Source organism: Atractosteus spatula, chromosome 3, assembly GCF_055471065.1.
Source record: "Atractosteus spatula isolate fAtrSpa1 chromosome 3, fAtrSpa1.hap1, whole genome shotgun sequence".
Taxonomy (NCBI): Eukaryota; Metazoa; Chordata; class Actinopteri; order Semionotiformes; family Lepisosteidae; genus Atractosteus; species Atractosteus spatula.
This window is the reverse complement of record NC_142708.1, coordinates 56,969,925-56,988,808: the sequence shown is the minus strand read 5'-3', so window position 1 is coordinate 56,988,808 and position 18,884 is coordinate 56,969,925. Positions and strand designations below refer to the sequence as shown.

Here is an 18,884-nt window from a genome sequence, read left to right as displayed (position 1 = left end):
TTTCATCATGCAGAAAAAAACGGAGAGGTCTGCCCTATTTTGGTTTAGTCTGGTTCTAAAAAAGGCTCTCTGATGGGGAATTTCGCAGTTAACTACAAATAAAATCACTCCTCATTTTATCTGTTGTGTATTATTATTATATCCACCATCAGAATTATGTTATCGAAAAGATTCAGTTTTAAAACACTAAAAAATTTCAGTCCTCCTTTCTTTGAGTAGTGCTGTGTCTTTATACATCACACATGAATGTACATTTCATTGAAGAGTGTAATAAATTTCTTGGAAACCTATAATAAACTTTCACCACTTCTCCTTTCCTGAAAGTTTTAATGTATTTATCCTTGAGTAAATGTAGCGTTCCTTCCTTGTATGCAGCTACATATTAACCTTATAAAACTGTACATATTATGCAGTAATGATGTGCAGTTTATTAGGAACTTTATCATAGCTATGCCACCAGGCTTAATAATAAGGTGGAAACAGTGTTTTCATTAATATCCCATTGCTCTTAATTTTCTCTGCCTGAGAATGTGATATTCATAATAGTCTAAAATGAAGTTTATTAACATTACATGTGGCTGTTTTTGGCAAGGCTGCCTATAATGTGAAGGAAATATTTTGCAGTTGAATTGATTTGAAGTTTTTGAAGTGTGCTTGTATACTGTCAGAAAAAAAAATACAAAGTTTAAAGCGTGGCTAATTCTTCCAGCACTTTATATTTAAAAAGTGTTTCTGCTAAGTAGAGACATGTACAGTATAAGATACCTGATGTGATGTCCTTGTGACATTAATTTGAGGAAGAATTTCTTGAAATATTCAGCACCAAAGTGTACATTTTGTTCTGCTCACTTATAAATTTACTTTATAAGGCAGGCCTTGTTTCTCCCAGTGAGTGATGTATGTCATTTTACTGGCCTAGAACTATTACAGAATTAAACAGGTGGACGTATGTCATGAAATTACTTACATTTATACAGTATTTGCAGGAAATGATGTGCAAGAGTTATGCAGTACAATGCAACACACCCTGGCTAGTCTGCGCATTAAATCTACTCTGTTGCTGCATATTAGAAGATATAGTTCTGTAATTATTTAATGAATAATTAGCAGAATCGGTTTAGCAGTTACACTGCTGATTGTATCAGTGTTGTAGTGGAGAGAATTGGAAGGGCTGCATGTTTATAGTAGTTCTGCTATTGACCGTTTAACTGCATCTGTCAACTTTTTTACAGATAAATTATGTAGAAAATGATTAATTTAATAGATATTTTTTGGTGCTTGTTGATGTTAACAATAATTTGTTAGATATTTTTGGTACTGGCTGAATGTTTTTCATTTGGCAGATTGCATTTGTTGAGCCATCTTCCCTGTTTTACGGGTATGTTTTTCCTGTGTTGTACACTGTCTCTGCTTCCAGTCTCTTGTCATTGTTGCTTCTCTCCAGGTAACAATATCTTGTTATTTCTTCTTCTGAATATTTACTGTATCATGAATGAAATAAATGGTGAATGAAACAGATGAAAGTAATTCATTCTCAAGTGGTGAGAAGATGTATAGGTTATTTATGCTTCATTTTTGTTGTTTATTTTTAAACAGGGAGACATCCCCTGTTAGTAGACTTTAGCCCATGCAAACTCCATACTGACTTTCTAAAGAATATGTTTCAGTGATACCAACAACATGCAATTAATCCACTGTATATGTGTGTGCCCTCTCACTAGGGAGGCATTGTTTCTTTCTAATGTATGGGATTTGTACTCTTTAAACCTTTTTACAGCAGTCTGGGCTGTGCATCTAGAGCACTTAATCAGCTTTGCCCTTGTAACCTGGGAGATCCCCTAGGAAAGAAACTTGTTTTTTCCTCTTCACTTAATTCCTTTATTTTGGCATTTTCATAATGCTGAGCAGTATCCCATTTGTTTAAAAAAATGCATTATAGCATTCAGTTTTTTTTAAAAAGGACAGAATTCACACATTTGACTTATGAAACACTATGTATGCGTGTGTAATAAATAAATAGAATATTTATTCCTGTCTTTATTATCATACATTATGAAGAAAGGGTTGCCTAAAACAGATGTACAAGGCTTCATTTGCATTGTCCCCAAAAAGAGTATTTGTGCTCTTAAAGAGAAAATAAGTACAGCTACTATGATATAATGTGATGGCCTCCCTGTAGTAAGTCATTAGTTAATGGAATACTGTAATTTCAGCCATCAGTCACGTAACGTTTGTTACGTGAAGTATATTTGTTCCATTCACTGTTTTCTTAGTACCATTAAATAACACAGTATGGAATCTACAACTCGGGCTCCAGGGGAGCCAGAGACTATCCCAGGCAAGCAATGGGCAATGGGTGCAGGGCAGGATACACCCTAGACAGGACACCAGTCCTTTGCAGGGCAAATGCAGACACAAGCATAGACTCACTGTCACACCAGGCCCAGGCTTCTCAGAAGACAATTTATGTCTTTGGGCTGTGAGAGGAAGCCAGAGCACCCAGAGGAAGCCCACGCAAACATGAGGAGAACATACAAACTCTACACAGATTCCTAGTGTCTGGAATTGAACCCAGGGCCCCAGTGCTGTGAGGTAGCATTGCTGTCCCCTGGTCCACCATGACGCCTGCGACAATTTTGTGAAAAGAAAAAACAGAAGCCTAAAAAATATTTATGTACTGTAACGTCCGTGGGGTTTCGGTACGGAATGAAACAGGCATACAACTCTGACATGGGTTATACTATACTAAAGATACCTTACCTTTAAATCATGGAGTGGTTGTAAAACATTGACCTGTCTGCTGCTCTCAGAGCTACATGATACCTTTTGGACTATGTATGGGTGTCAACAGAAGTGAATGCTTTCATTGGTGCACAGTAGCTCTTTAGTAATCACACTTATTCCATTGTGTCACTACTCTGCAGACAAAACAAACTATTATAGAAATCTAAGTCTGAGCTTTCTTGACAAAAACAGTAACAAATTATTTTTGATACAGAAGAGTGCAAGCTCAAATTAGGAAATGTTTCATCCATTAGGAATATTGTGATGGAACGGAGGACTTTAGTGTTTCTGTGTAGTTGCCTGAACTGTACCTATGCAGATACTGAAAGGCACTTTACTTCTCATGTGATATTATTTTGACCTTGTAAGGTCTAGTCTGAGCTTTGAAAGTGTGATATGTTAGGACCAGATATTACAGTATATCTGATGGCTCTCTTTATGTACAATAGAATTGAAGATAATATAACTGTTTTTGTCATAATGGTACTAAAAATATTTTTAAACTTTAATGCACTGTATTAACAAGGTATGCTAAGACGTCCCATTGACAAATTGGTTTAAAATTATCTTTAATGGTTTCACTGTTGAGTATATTAATATTTTCAGTCGTATGTACATTGTATGTACTTATGTATGTATGTGTTTTAGTTTAACAGCCATTGTAGGCCTAAGTTTTCATAGCTCTAATAGCATAGAGATATATAGTATGAATGACTAATATACAATAATTTAGTATGAATAGCTATGAATATAATTCATTAACTTTCTACAAAATCTAAGAAATTAGTATAGTAAAATGACACATTTGATCAGTAAAAAAAGGCTAAATGAAATTGTTAACAGTGAATTATTGTAGTTTGAGATTTTGTTTTGACAGAAATCAGATTTATTTATTTTTTCATTGTTCACATTTAAGGAAATTCTGTATAATGTCCTCACACAACAGCGTTAACTCTTGCTGTATGTTCTTGACATCTGCTCTTTGGCTTTTCTAATGTAAGGACAATTCTGAATGACCTTCAGGAAATCTCAGGTAATAAACTGCATTTGTATTTGAGCCAACTACAGGGTTTAACTGTGGAGTTACTCAAGCTTCTATAACTGCACCACTCATTCAGTTAATAACGCCTGTGGAATTGTAAGTCGTTTTGGTACTTTGTTGAATAATTTTTGGAGCCAATCGGAAAGAGTGACTTTAGAGTCGAGGAGTGAAATATACAGTATATGTCTGTGCAGTTAAGGTGTTAAAACCGTCATATCCATTAATAATCATTATTTTCATCTCAGTGTTTGCATTTGATTTGAGTTTTCATTCTGAAGCAGGTTTTAAATTATACATGAACCAACAAGTAGTTTGCAGCTCAGGCTGGTTGACCTCCCTCTCTTACATTTCCAGAGGGCTTTCTGTCTCTCATGAGTCAGAACTGGAGGTCAAGGTCAATGGAGTCAGGAGACCTGTGTTATGAGCTAACTTGAAGTGTGGGTTTTTGAGACTGATTCATTTGTAAAATGAACTCACATAGCCCTTTTTATTCCAAAATATCCGAAATCATTTAAATATACAGTACGTGTGGCCCCCTATGTTCATCACTGAAGTCCATCTGGTTGATGCACAACAGCCACTACAGAGCAGATAAGGTACAGAAGGGAGAATTGTTTCTTCAGCTGAATTAAGGGGGAAATTGGGTAGGCCAGTCTGTCCAAGCCCAGAGTGGAATTTAGCCAGTAAGATGAAATCATAATTTATGGATCATAGTTATAAGTATCTTAAAACTACAACAAAAAGACATTGAAAATCTGCTCTTCTCTAAATGGTCTAAGTGCTTTCATTTTAAATCTGGAAAAGGGCTATTTCTGAAGAAAGGAAAAATACAATAATATATGTATTGACCTAAATGTTCTGTACAAGGACACTGCCATGAGAAAGACTACTGTAAAATAATTCAGCCTTGAAGTGTGTAACTTGTTTAACAGGTTTTTTTTAAAAGAGCCCAGCATGAGGGCAGAGATCTCATTTTGCACAGTGGAAGCTGAAAAGGTTTCTCTGAATGATTAAAGATTCTCAATTACTATTGATATTCATATACGTTATGTTTATGTTTGCACGTCTGTGTGAGAGTTATTGAAATATAAAGTTTTAAGTTATACAGGCAGAAAAGGAAAAATGAAGGATTCAGACATTGTACTGGAACATTCTGTGAAAATGGTGAAAAGAAAACAGAAGCTCTTTACAGTCTATAACAGGAAAAGAGTGCTGTGTATACCACCTTAGACTGGAAGCTTTTTAAAGAAAAGTAATTTTAACAGATCTTATGATTGCGTAAAAGTTAGGCAATTTTAACATTTTATAGTATGTGGAAACCTGTACATGGGACTCTGAATTACCCAGGACTTAAATTGTCATTTCCATGTGAGAATTAATGTTTTTATAAAGTTCAGTTTTTGCCTGAATAAATCTGCTTGACTACTTCTCACTTAACAGTTTTCTTCAGAACTTGTATTACGGGAGACTGCATTTTAAAATGTCTTTTTAAGTTGGGGCAAATATGAATGCATTGGAATGTGTGGTTGTACTGTATGTACACTACATGGACATGTAGTGTAAGTGAGTTTTACTAATCAGATCAGTAGAGTGGTTAAAGAACACAAACATGCATAGTTTTGACTGAGCAAGTACAAAAAATGTCTATGATTCTGTAAACTTGGAGTGTAAAAATCCTTGCAGCTTTGAGGGAGGTTCTGTAATGTTTTATATAATCTCTTCATTGAGATGCATTTCTAGAAAGTTAGACCAACAACTGTTGGGATGAATATCATAATACATTTAGAAATGTCGTCCATTATAACATGAATGATAAAATAGGATGTGCATAGGATAATACACGAGTCTCATTCTTTAAAATGTATGGTGATTTAGAAATTAATTCCGCATCAAATGCCAAAAGGTTATTGTTGATTAACCAAAAGACTACAGATTTCTCTCTGGACCACACCAATTCATTATGGCAAAGATAACTGAAATGCTAATAAGATTACACAATAACATTATTCGATTTTTTAAATAAGACACATTATCCAATCCATAACTTATTTTCCTATGTGATGGTTTTATTCCTGTTTCATCAGATGCACAGGTAATCTGGATGACACACATAAAACATGCCTCTTAAAACATGCCTCTTTTCAATGAAAATGAGCTTTTCATTCCATTGGAAAAAGCTGTCTGTTTGGGACATATATTATATTTTGATCTATTATTTTTGTTTTGGTATCCTCAATAGTAGCATATATTTGGTGAACCATGCCTATGCAGTTATACCCATTATAAAACACTGAGTGTAGACCTCTGATTTGACAATAAACTGTATATGTAAATTGCAGGAGTTAGCTCTACTCATCATTTGAGTTCAGCCGCACAATTGAGTTAATTGCATTGTCAATAGTCCAGAGGCTGGTTACTAAAGTATCAAAACAACTAACAGATGACTTTTCCCTTAACTAAGTTCTAGAATCATTTCCGCTATATTTCAGGACATATTTAGCTTAAAAAGTGTCATTTTATTTATGTAAATGTAGAAAACATTTATCTTTGTACACAAAACCATATACAAGGGCTAGAATGATATAATTCCTAAATGCACTGCGATAAACGATTTTTGGTTCAAAATCGGATGGTTCATTTGATTTTGAAATTGATTTGCATTTTATTGCCCTGTTTGTGTTTATTTTTGTCATAAAGTATACCATAGGATATTGCAGATCAATAAATGAAATGTAGATTGATGTAGATCAATGCTGAGATCAGAATCCACAGTAAATGTGATTAAATATGGAAATTATTGTTGCAGTTAATGTGTTAGACAGTGTTTTGCATATGCCGAGTGATTTCTAAAAAGATTATTATTCCCAGTAAATGATTAAGACCATGCTGGATTGTGGTGTCACTTGGCACATTTTCAATCACAACACATTTTGGTTATGTTTGCAACTTCATGACCTTTTGGTAGGACTGATTCCTACCACAATAATTTGGTCCAGGCCTTATGAATATATGTCTGTGTATTTGTGTGCATGTTAGAGAGAAAATGAGGGTGTGAGCACATGCAACTTGTAAGAAAGAGCAAAATATGGGGTAATGTGCTAAAATGGTACATGTTTCTTTAACATCCAATTAGAACCTAATATTGATAAAGTCACTGTCACTCCCAGTATATTTACATTAAAATTAATCTGATGAGAACAAAATACGATCGTCGTTTTCAACAATCTGCTAAACAAATGGCAGCAATATGGGAAATTGTGGAACTGCGATAATATTTTATATTAACCAGTCATAATCCATCAGAATGTCCAAATAATCTGGACAATTTAACACAAAGTCAACACATAGCCTTTTGAGAGCAGTTGGAATTAGGTTTTGGAAGTTTACTTTAGACAGTTTTTTTTTTCCAGGAACTTATCTACCTTTTAACAGTATTAATTAATTTTAGTGAAAAGTATTTGGCTGCCCCCTGACTTTAAAATGTTATTTTGTTAGTGAATAAGTATGATGGTTTTAAACATTGTACTTTTGATTGCTGTAGACTTTGTATGTCTTGATTTATTCTGCAGAGAAGAATATTGAAATACTTTAAAATATAACCTTATTTAACCAGAGGCAAAAATAGAGCCACAACACTAATAAATCAACCTGAGGCCAAACTGTGAAACTGCAGGACCGAGGGATATGTACATACTGTAACTCTCTTTTTTTTGTAATTAGCAAAAACTTTAGTGTTTTTAATTACCTTATGGTCATTTAAATTGAAAATAAATGCTGAAATCGAAGATCCCCAACAAAACCACAGTTGTAAATATCTGAGCTTCCTGTATTCCAATGATATCAGCATCTAGCACCATTGACATTGTGTTGAGTGTTTACCTTATTACAGAGATTAGCTCCCATGAGATAAGTGCACACTACTTGTCAAAATCTGGGAGAGATATATCACTCACCACAAATGTCTGTAATCATAAGTCTGATAACTGGTATAAATTTCACCTTGTACTCAGACTTCAGTATGTGAGTCTCTGTAGTCTAGCCAATAAAGCATTGTCCTGTTACTACATTTTTTAAGACATTTTTTGATATTTTGTATTGTTAAGGAATGACAATAAACAATCTAGAAATATTTTATAATGGCAATAATTAATATATGGAATAATGTGCATTTAATAAATTATCCTCAGGTATTTTAGTGGTAGATAGTTTTGTAATGTGGACAAATGTGTGAATATTGCACAATTGAAATAAATAGTTTTAAGGACAAAAGGTGAATTTGGTTTTTTTTGGTAGGAGGAGTCAAACAACGTCAGTATATTAAACTGCTTTTTTGCCAAATGTACACAGATGTCTGGTTAATTAAATTTGACTTGAAGCAAGAATAAGCAGGCTATGTACTGTACGCAGGTCAACAGGTTCAGTGGTGCTGCTAGTTAAGAAACTGTAGACTTTGAAGCCAGTGGTTTACAGTGGTTGTAGAATATGTGGTGCTTTGTTTCGTTTCACACCTCACAACCAATCTAAGGCATTAAATATCGAGCAGAAAGAGCACCATACAGCCATATTGTCTAAATAATTCATTGCTTGTGCGTTAAATGATGTCACAACCTGTGAAAGCAGAACCTGAGTTGTCTGTAACCAAAGGATAATGTTACAGCGTTCTGTCATTTTACAGTGGCTCTATGTTCTCACAGTTCCTGCCATGAAGGTCAGGGTCTTCAGAACAGGTTCTGTCACCAACAAGTAAATAAGAATCAAGTAGGTTTTGCAAGGAAAATAAACAATATCACACATACGTTACAATATCTGTAATGAATTTGTACCTGCATATCTGAAAGTGTTTCATTTTTAGTCAATTATAGATTAAAGAATCTACTCAAAAATACTGACGAGATTAACTGCTACATCCTGAAGAATATGCAGTTTGTGAAATAGTTTCTATTTTATTTTACCTTAATTTTATTCATGGTAAAAAATACTTAAAGGCAAGAATGTGGTCCAAATACTATTGGATGACATAAGAACTACTAGCCAGTTTTCATTTTCAGTCTTAAAGCCTAATTTGTGTGTCCCACTAGGTTGCTTTCTTTTTTCATTCTGATGTCTGAACCTGCCTTCAGAAATTAGATTTACAATGATAAAATCTTCCTAGATATTTTAATGCCATCCCTGATTTAAACTGTTTTCCTCAATGTCAAACTGAGTCCAAATTTTAGATTTTCTTTGTGGTCAGGAAAGACAGTAAACATTTTTAGACCACAGTATTTTGAAAATTTGATCTCTGCAGTCTCTTACAGTGTCTATAAGTGTTCTGCCTTTTAAAACAATTTAAGATTGATGGGAAACCTGGGAGAGCCTGATGGATTAAGATGTTTTTAAATACAGGCTTTCTGGAAAAGTCTGCATCTGTAGGAAAGGTGACAATTTCCCTTTTAAATTGTAAATCAATAAAGCAATATAATGCAAATCAGTTATGCAATAAAATGTTACAAGCCAAGGGAAGAAGGTGATGACTCCTGTTAGTTAACTATATGACATTGTTTTTGTGCACAAAATGTCATTTTCAAGAATTCCACAAGCATTAAGAATTTGTTTAAACAAAACTCTCAGGTTTGGTTTGTTTTTTTAAACTGAATCAAAACGCATATTTTCTTTAGGTTTCAGAGGTGGGATAGAAGAGACAGCAGCCACCATGTTTTTCTATTGTTTCTTGTCTTTCTGTTCTTGTAAAATCCTTCCAGGTGAGATATTCCAGGGCCAGGGAGCCAGAGGGATAATGTTCTTCAGTGCATCAACTCCCAGCTACTTAATTATTAATTATCTAATGAAGGCTTTTCTATACACTTCCTGATCTACAAAGCTCATTAATTATCAAACGACTTCATGTCAGATTATACTGAGATAGCATTTCCTTACTTATTACTATTTTCAGTGGGCAATGGTAAGAACAAATTTACTAATAATGATATAAATTACGGGCGGTATGGTGGCACAGTAGTTAGCTTTGCTGCCTCCTAGCGCCAGGCCCCTGGGTTCAGTTTCTGGGGTGCTATCAGCATAACGTTTGTTTGTTCTCTCCTTGTTTGTGTGGGTTTCCTCCAGGTGCTCTGGTTTTCTCCCACATTCCAAAGACATACTGAAGGGTTTACAGGCTTCTGGGAAAACTGGCCTTGGTGAGAGTGTGTGTGTTTGTTTGTGCCTGTATGTGCCCTGCAGTGGATTGGCGTCTAGGGTGTGTCCTGCCTTGCGCCCATAGCTTTGCTAGGATAGGCTTCTGCTCCCCAGTGACCCTGAATTGGAAGAAGTGGTTATAAAACTTGAGTAATCAGCAATACTGTCATTGATTAGAGTGTTATTCCACCTTCCAGTAATACACACAGGTATGATTTATATTAGTAAACTCAAAAATGCTTTATAGATTTCTTGCTAGAATTGTTATTTGAATACTGGAATTGATCAATTTGAATCAATAAACACAACAGAAATGTTGTTTATGGTGATGTGTTTCCTCGGTTTTTGAAAGCGCATATTCGTTATTTTTAATTTTTCATTTATTTAGTGTTACGACTAAGTAAACCATGCACATTATTTTTATATTTTTCATGATCTCAGACTAAGAGTGTAGTCCCAGCAGATGCTGTAGAGTAGTAATTTTTTCACTAATTAGTGTAGCTCAGCTGTTTGATGAGGGCAGCAGTAGTTAGTGAGTGGAAGAAACATAATTAGTTTAATTCCACTAGTTTACCCTTAATTCCACTTTTAACGCATAAATGGTTGTGGTATTTTAATAGTCAAAACTGTCCCAAAAAACTACATACAATTATTTTATGTATTTAATCTTTATCAATAGTTTAATTTTAAAAGTGAACCACCAGTACTTACAGTACCACCTACAGTAACTGTATTTATTTTAATACTAGCCACTGCAACATGATCTGTGCTTGTAGCTGATTCTAAGTATTAATGGGGTACAAAAATGTGCATTATATTCATGCACGACAGTCTGGCTTTTATCTGGATTAACAGAACAACGAGCATAGCATGTGTACAAATGTTCACACTTCCTCGTGGTATACAGACTTTTGTGTACTCCAGATGTAAAGAGTTCAACTACTTATAAAATAGATATGTCAGGATATTTGAGGTAAAACAAAATCGTGCTTGTAATACATTTTTCAAATCTTGTAGATACAGACTGAAATGCCACAATATTAATATTGCCTGTGCTTAGTGCAAACAGAAACCGTCATACCGTAGGTGGACTTTTAGTATGATTTAATGAAAGTGGTCTTGAACCCATGCTGTGCTCTGAAAGAAGCACATTCTGCATAATGTGATGTAAGAATACAGTTTCGCTGATAGCATAACTAAGTGCTTGTGTTAACTGGACACAATTTGAGATTTAAGGTCTTTAATTTTCTTGTAGCCTGCTCTGTAATGTCAGAGTGAAATTCTTTATTTTCTTCTAATGACATTCATGTACCTGCAGGGTACAGTAGATGTTCATAATTCACAGGATAAGAAAGCGACAAAAAACAACAAACATGCAAACCTAATGGAATCAGTTTTCATTTGTCAGACTGAAATTGCAGGTGGAGGTTAACCTTTTGTGATAATGATCTTTGTTTAATGAAAAGAAGTTAGTGTTGGTTTCCTTTGTTCCTATGTGCTTTTGAAATAATGATACTTCTAGACAATGTCTGTCCCTTTGCATGAAAGATCCCAAACATCTGATTATTTCATATGCATTTAGTTTTGTTTTAATACGGAATTAAGTATCAGAGGCCAACATAAATAGACTGTGAGTAGTGAGTGGGTGAAGGGCTGGTGTTGACCCACTGTCATGTTGATGCAAACCGTCACCGTCACTTGCACTTTCTCATCTTAACAGCTCAGGCGAACAGCATTACATCAGCTGGTCATACTCAGGAGTGTCGCAGTCCTTCACTTTATCTCTAATACCAATGATCAGATCAGCACCCTTGTCTAAATCAAAGGACCACAGAAAAGCACCAGTTATGGTTCTGATATTGTTGTACCAACAGATAATCAATTAAAATTGAGTTTTTTTATTGTAGTATTGAGCGTTAATGGTACTGTACAGTGGATCATAACAAATGTTTTTAATTTTTTTCTGACCTTTTGTGATTGCAAGAACAATGTCAGATGCTTACAGCCTGATCTAGTGTACCTCCCTGTTAATTCTGCTATCTGTTCAGTGATCTAAACAGGTGCAGTGATCAGAAACCTGAAATGGATCCTAGATTTCCAGAAAATGTCCTTGTTGAAAGTACTATACATGCTTGCTAGAACCTGTAGATTTTGTTTGTCCAGGTGCCTGCTTGACTCTAGCATGGGTGTCCTTAGTCACAGCTGGAAATACCAATCCAGAAGGTTTTCCAGTGTTTTAAAAACATTTTAATCGAGAAGTAGATGAATAAAATTAAAATCCTTGTAAGTCTGTAAAGAGTTTGTATATTTATTTGATTAAGGTCAAAAGTCATCATGAAATGAAAAGGCTGTCCAGCCATGACTGGTCATAAAATGGTCCAAATAATAACATGAAAGAGTGGTTCTGATTTAATAACATTCTCTGCTACTTACTACCTTAAAAATGTAGTTTTTAAGGGAGAGGATTACACAGAGAATTATAAAGTACCCTAAAGTGCTCAGTAACTCCTTGTCACCCCTATGAACTTCAGATGATTTTAATAATTATTTTAATAATAATTAATTTTATTTTTTATAAAGTGATCATTGGGGCTTGGTGTTTTTACTAATGTATACAAAATCAGTAAATGGCAGCAATGGTAAATATTAAATTGTCAGTTAAATTTTAAGATGCATTACCATATATGTCACAAGCACAGCCAGAGCTTTTTTTAAAAGAACAAATCATATTCCTAAGCAAAAACACTACTTACTCATGATGTGAAACATACTGTGAAAGGTAATTTCAGATTAGGTGCCATTCATTAAAATTATCAGATTTTCTTAATTATGCTGCACTTTTTGTCATAATAAAATGTGAATCCTTAACACATAACACTGTATTTGTTGTAGGAAGACAGGATTATGTACATTATCAGTTGTCTGCAGTACATCTTCATAAAAGGTATTATTATGTGTTAGGCAGAGGGAAACTGAGATTATTTCGTTAGCTATTATTATAACACCCCCTGTATTAATTGTTAATTCCACTCTGGGTTTTGATCACCATTATGATGTGTTCATTCAACTGAGAAATGCTTGAGGTCAAACAAGCCAGAGTATTTCACAAAGAATAATTTTTTAATAAACCTAATGCAAGTACATGGAAAACTGAGTTAAAATGTTAGATCATTTTACTGGTTTGCAATTAATTGGATAGAATTCTTCTTATCTGTAGATTCTTTTTTTCTGCATTTGGTTTAATTGAAGTCCTTCTTCTATGCACTACAAAGAAACAAAAAGGCATTTTATTCAAACTGTAAATTAGCTTGATTTTTTTCCATTTTATCTTTTAAAATTTATTACCTTTAACTTAATAATGCTTATTAACTTAAATAGACCTGTATTTTACTGTGAAGGGAGTTAATATTCACATCAGGAATTGAAATGATGTGGCAATAATTAAATATATGTATATACTGTAAATAGTATTTTAAGCAATGGTAACCCTTGTTGGAGTTTACTTTTCAGTTTCTGGTTTTATGGGGTATTAAAAGTACCATTTATTCATGTCAAATAAAAAAAATAAAAATTAACAATAGAAAAAATAATATGTAAATTGTTAGAAAAATTTCTGATTAATATAAAACCAATGTAAGTGACTAAACTGCAGACCTTTAAATTATAAGCTGTTCAGATTGTGAAGGTGCGATAAAGGATTCCAGACCTCAGGACGTTGGAAATGCAGATTGTGAGTAATCTAAAGACAGATTTGGACAAAACAGTCCTTCTGAATGTGTCTGTAATGTCATAATCTGTTATGTAATCAGATGTTCAGTGTATTCCAGCTGGAAGAGAAGCTATTTTAATCTGTGGTGTTATTCAAGTTCAAGTTTATTGTCATTATACTCATTATATATGGTATAATGAAATGCTATTTAGCTAGCTCTCAGATGGTAAGTAGTACAAAAAAACAACAATACAATTGTATAAGAAAGAAAGACAGAGACAACAGGCAATGTGCAAAGCATCAACAGGCAATATGTAACACAACAACAGATAATGTGCAAAACAACAACAGGAAACAGGTGATATGCAAAACAACATCAGTTGTGCGGAATCATACATCAACAGAATGAATAAAGGATAGAAAATTATGGGGAGTGAACTTCTTGACATGTGAGGTAGAGGTGTGTTTGAGTTATGATAAAGAGAGAAGGCACTGTAAGGGTTCAGATCGTGGGTTAGAGAGGCTGGGAGTTTAATAGTTTGATAGTGTTGGGGTAAAAACTGTCTCCGAGTCTGGTAGTCCGGGCCCGGATGCTCTGGTACCATTTTCCTGATGGTAGAGGGTCAAACAGTCTGTAGCTGGGGTGTGTGGGGTCTTTGATGATCCTTAGAGCTTTCCTCAAGCACCGTCTGTCATAAATGTCCTGTATGGATGGGAGGGCAACCCCAGTGATGGACTGGGCAGTTTTAACCACCCGCTGTAGGGCTTTGCGGTCAGCAAAACTGCAGTTGCCATACCACATTGTGATGCAACCTGTCATTATGCTTTCTGTAGTGCATCTGTAAAAGTTAGTGAGGATCTGGGGACATATCTTAGCCTTCTTCAACCGTCTTAGGAAGTACAGGTGCTGTTGCGCTTTCTTAATCGGACAAGTGGTGTTGAGAGACCATGTGAGGTCCTCGGTGATGTGAATGCCAAGGAATTTGAAGTTACTGACCCTTTCCACTTCAGTCCCGTTGATGTGGGACTTGTGACTACAGTCACAAGAGAAATATTGCTTTCTCTTTGATTTTAATGTGTCTTGTTTGTTCTTCATCTCAAATACTGTATATAGTCTGTTTTACAAAAAGTCATTGGTTATGGAATGTGAATAACCAGTGTATTCTTCTGACTCCTATTTGTACAAGTTCAAAAAGTTCTGAACCTACTGCAGAATGAAGCAATACAGACACGTTTTTGTACTACCTGTATTGCATGCCATTTTCATTCATATTTACAGTAGTTAGCAATAGTTAATTGGCTTCTAGAGCGACTGGCCCTGGTATGAGTGTGTGTGTGTTTGTTTCTGTGTGTGCCCTGCAATGGACTGAGCATTGCCTGCCGAGATTCCCTCACAATCAGTTCAACATACAGTAATGCTACCACCTTAGTACCAGCATGAGAGAAATGCATCTGACATCTGAGAATGCAGATATTCTCTGAAATGTACTATACAAGCCATATAAAAAGGAAAGGTGTACTGGAAAGGTACATTAAGGAAATAACGGTTTCATCCTGGTACAATGTAACATCTGGGGTGTGAAAGACAGTATTAACCACAGAACAAGCACACACCCTGAAATACATCATTCCTCTTGGAAAATAGCTTGTTTGGGTAAAATGATATTTTTGTGTACGTGTATTTAAAATGCTTTTCATTTGTAACAATTAAAATATCCTTTTGACATACAAAATAGTTTCATGTCACACTTGCCAGGTTTGTAGGAACATGCAGGTACTTCGGGCTTGGTAGAACGTCATCTATAATGCTAGCCAACATCACAGATTAAGTTTCAGTTAAAGTTCAGTGGAAGTTAAAAAATGTTAGTAAACCATTGAACCTGTTGAAGATTTCTTTAGGAGTTGGAATGGAGAATGTAGAGGCTGTTCAGATTTCTGTTGGCATGTGATGTCTGAACTGATGTGTGAAGCCTCTGAAAGGACATATTTGTTAATATTTTATCTGAACTGATTGCACCATCAATGTTGTATTAAATCAGAATGAAAGACGTAAGCCTGGTTAATGAAAGACTTTGAGATGTGTCTGATGAAAACAAGGAGTGTCTGTCACTGTCAGAATATTTACAGGGTTTGACCAGTCATGTCTTAAAGATTGGGATCTTTAAAAAGTTTGACAGAAACCTTGTTTGTTGCTGTGGATTGTCTAGCTTACTGTGGTTATTGAAACCTTTGGCGGCTGCATTTTCATTATAAACAAATCATGAAACAGTACCCTTTGTGAGCAAATATGAAAACAAAACACTGGAGTTAGAAACTATAGGAACTATAGGAAACTAGACGGACAAAACATGAGAAAGGTCTAATGATATGGTAACTAGAGACAAATGTTGCTCCAGATTAAGGCATAAGCAGTCCGTTAAAGGTGAGGTCCAAGATATGAATGGCTACAGTGAAAACACTAAAAAGATTGTGCAATTAAGTACTTTGCAGATGTTTTTTATCAGCTGAAGGTACCTGTTTTTAAATAGCATTAGAGTGTTGAACTAGATAATATAGATTCACAGGAAACTGTCAATAATGTTTGGAAACTGACACATCAAAGCTTGTGGTGATATACAACACAAAAATTTAATCCTGTGCTCATTTTTGGCCTCCACCTTCATATATAAATCCCGTTAGCTTGGAAGGATTCAACAGAAAGACGTAAGACAAAGGTGGAAATTAAATCTGGGATATTACTGTTGAACGGACAAACAGAGAATTTCCATATTAAATCTGTTAAATATTTGTTCAAACACTCATTTGCAAAAGCTAATAACAGCCATATTTAATTTTCATAGTAGACACTTGTAAGCATTGCTTTATCTTTATCCCTTCAGTCATATTTTAATAAAAAAGATCTCTTTACAAAATATGGGTTAAGGCACAACAATTCCACATAAATATATATATTTTCCTTTATAATGTATTCTTACCTGTAAATGTCAGTCATTATCATCCATCTTAATTTGCCTTACGTTTGTAATAATGGATATATTGGTTTTGAATTTTAGACTAATTGTACTGTATGTAGCAATGAGGCTATCTACACCACCTTAAACTAAGTTGTAGTGGTTTTATTTAATGTTTAATGTTTATATAAATTCCACAACATATTAAAAAAAATAAAAACTAATGTTTTTTTTCAGCCAAGGGAAACATTTGTAGAGCCCACCTGAGACTTTGTCATCAGGATCTATGATAAGCTGCAGCCTATGCAGTTTTCTTGGGGTTTTTTTTCTCTCCAAGGATTTCAATGGACATGCAGTGCACATGTTATGAGGTCTTTTTGATGTCATTTGTCATTGTTTACTCTTTACTGTCATTAGTCATTGTCAACCGCACATGATGGCTTTGCCTTTAACCTGTGCCCACAGCCAGCTTGTTGTGATGGGTCACATTAAACAGGAACAGGAACACTTTGTTTCTAAAATAAAGTGATATACATCACTGTGGGTTCAGTCTGAAAGAGTTATGATCAAGTTCTTCCACTGTGGGGAAACCACTTGAATCATGTAGATGTTGTTGAGCCTGTTCATGTAGACTTCTGAAGTAAAACCAAAATATCCTATTCTAAAGTAAAGGGGAAATTTAGGCTTGAATTTCAGCATTTATTTAACCTCTTTATTTCATTGGAGAAAATATTTGACTTGCAAAGAAACATTATATGTGTCTAAGACATAATATATGATCATCCTCCTGGATGTTTTGTTTCACAGTGTGGCCTGTTTGTGGATCATCTTTCATGGTCAAAGGCAGTTCTGTAAGGGCCAGAAATATGAATACGAAAGAAGCACAGAATAGAATGGTTTTTTTTTAAAAGCTGTGAATAATCTACTAATAAAGTGTTGTTCCATTTACCACAAACAAGCCATTTCAAGTGAGGTTTTGTTTATACATGTACCAAGGTTGTTGTCTAAAATATGCCTTGTTTCTATTGCAAACACTGAAGGTTTCCAAGGCTTTTTGAATATTTGTGATCTGGTAATGTCTGTTTATACAAGAGTGTTGAGTGTGAGTGTGTAAAGAGAAGTAAATTCTCCTTATATGTCAGTACTAAAGGCTCAGAATCTCCAGTTGGATTGATAAAAATAAATGGCATGTGTTTTACATTTAATTATTTATTCCGTGATTTTTACTATGCTTTGTGTTTTGTGTTTAACACCATCGTTTTAGTCTCTTTGTAAATGTTAATTGTTTTTTTTTCTTTCACACTTTTTTAGTGTAATCTTTATTGTGGGGAACTTTCAAAAGAAGAGGAAAGATGTGCAGAACTTCAGGATCCACTTTGATTCTCTGTTTGCTCTTCATTGTAGTTCAGAAGAGTACTGGTAAGCATCACTTAGAAGTACTTAGTGTATACACTTAATGTGCATGTAGAACAGTGGGGTTTTTTTGTCTGTTAATTTGTAATTGTGAGAAACAGGTATTAATGAGCTATAATGTTTTTTTTAAATAGTACAGTATTATGAACATGAACACTTACTGGCGCACAATGAACTAACGCACAAGCAAGCCTTTACTATCATACTGTAGAGGATCCTTGCATTTAATTTTGCAAAATGTAATTAAAAGAAAAAATTAATATTTGTTTTATTTGTAATTATGAATATGCTTCATTATTAATAAGAATGAAATAATGTTTGCAATAAAGTAGTACTTTCCTCTCTAAGGTGTTTCATTCAAATAAAGTATAAATTACTGCTGTAGTACATAACTGCACATCACAGTCATATAAAATACTGATAGTACAACTGAAGGGCTGACACATTCTTTGATGTTGTACCATAATGTACTGTAGCACAGTTTTGACTCAAAGTCACCAACTTCCTTAAGAGCAAATAGTTGTTTGTTTCTTTATGATATAAAACTGAAAATATAAAATAAGAGATACAGATCATTGTACTTCTAATAACAAGGGAAATTAAATATATTGTTGGTGAAACCACTTAAACAACCCCTGGATATTTGCTAAGAATTATACTTAATTGCATTTTTCAACACAAAGTATTTGTTCAGTAAGAGAAGAAATTATAGATATTTGATTGCTTAGTTCAGCCTGTAAAATCATTTTAACTGGCAACAAGAAGGCATAAATATTTTGATTGCTAAATCGATATCCTGTACAGTATGTCAGAT

The 18,884-nt window shown here is 34.4% G+C and overlaps 1 protein-coding gene across 1 annotated transcript in view; it reads left to right on the top strand.

Moving 5' to 3' along the window:
* Positions 1–18,884, top strand: part of prlra (prolactin receptor a) — a 35,445-nt gene that overhangs the window by 930 nt on the left and 15,631 nt on the right. The window contains exon 2 of the mRNA XM_088911683.1: positions 17,969–18,076. Coding sequence (XP_088767809.1) covers positions 18,010–18,076 — 67 coding nt within the window. The 5' untranslated portion in view covers positions 17,969–18,009. The remainder of the gene's footprint in view (positions 1–17,968; positions 18,077–18,884) is intronic.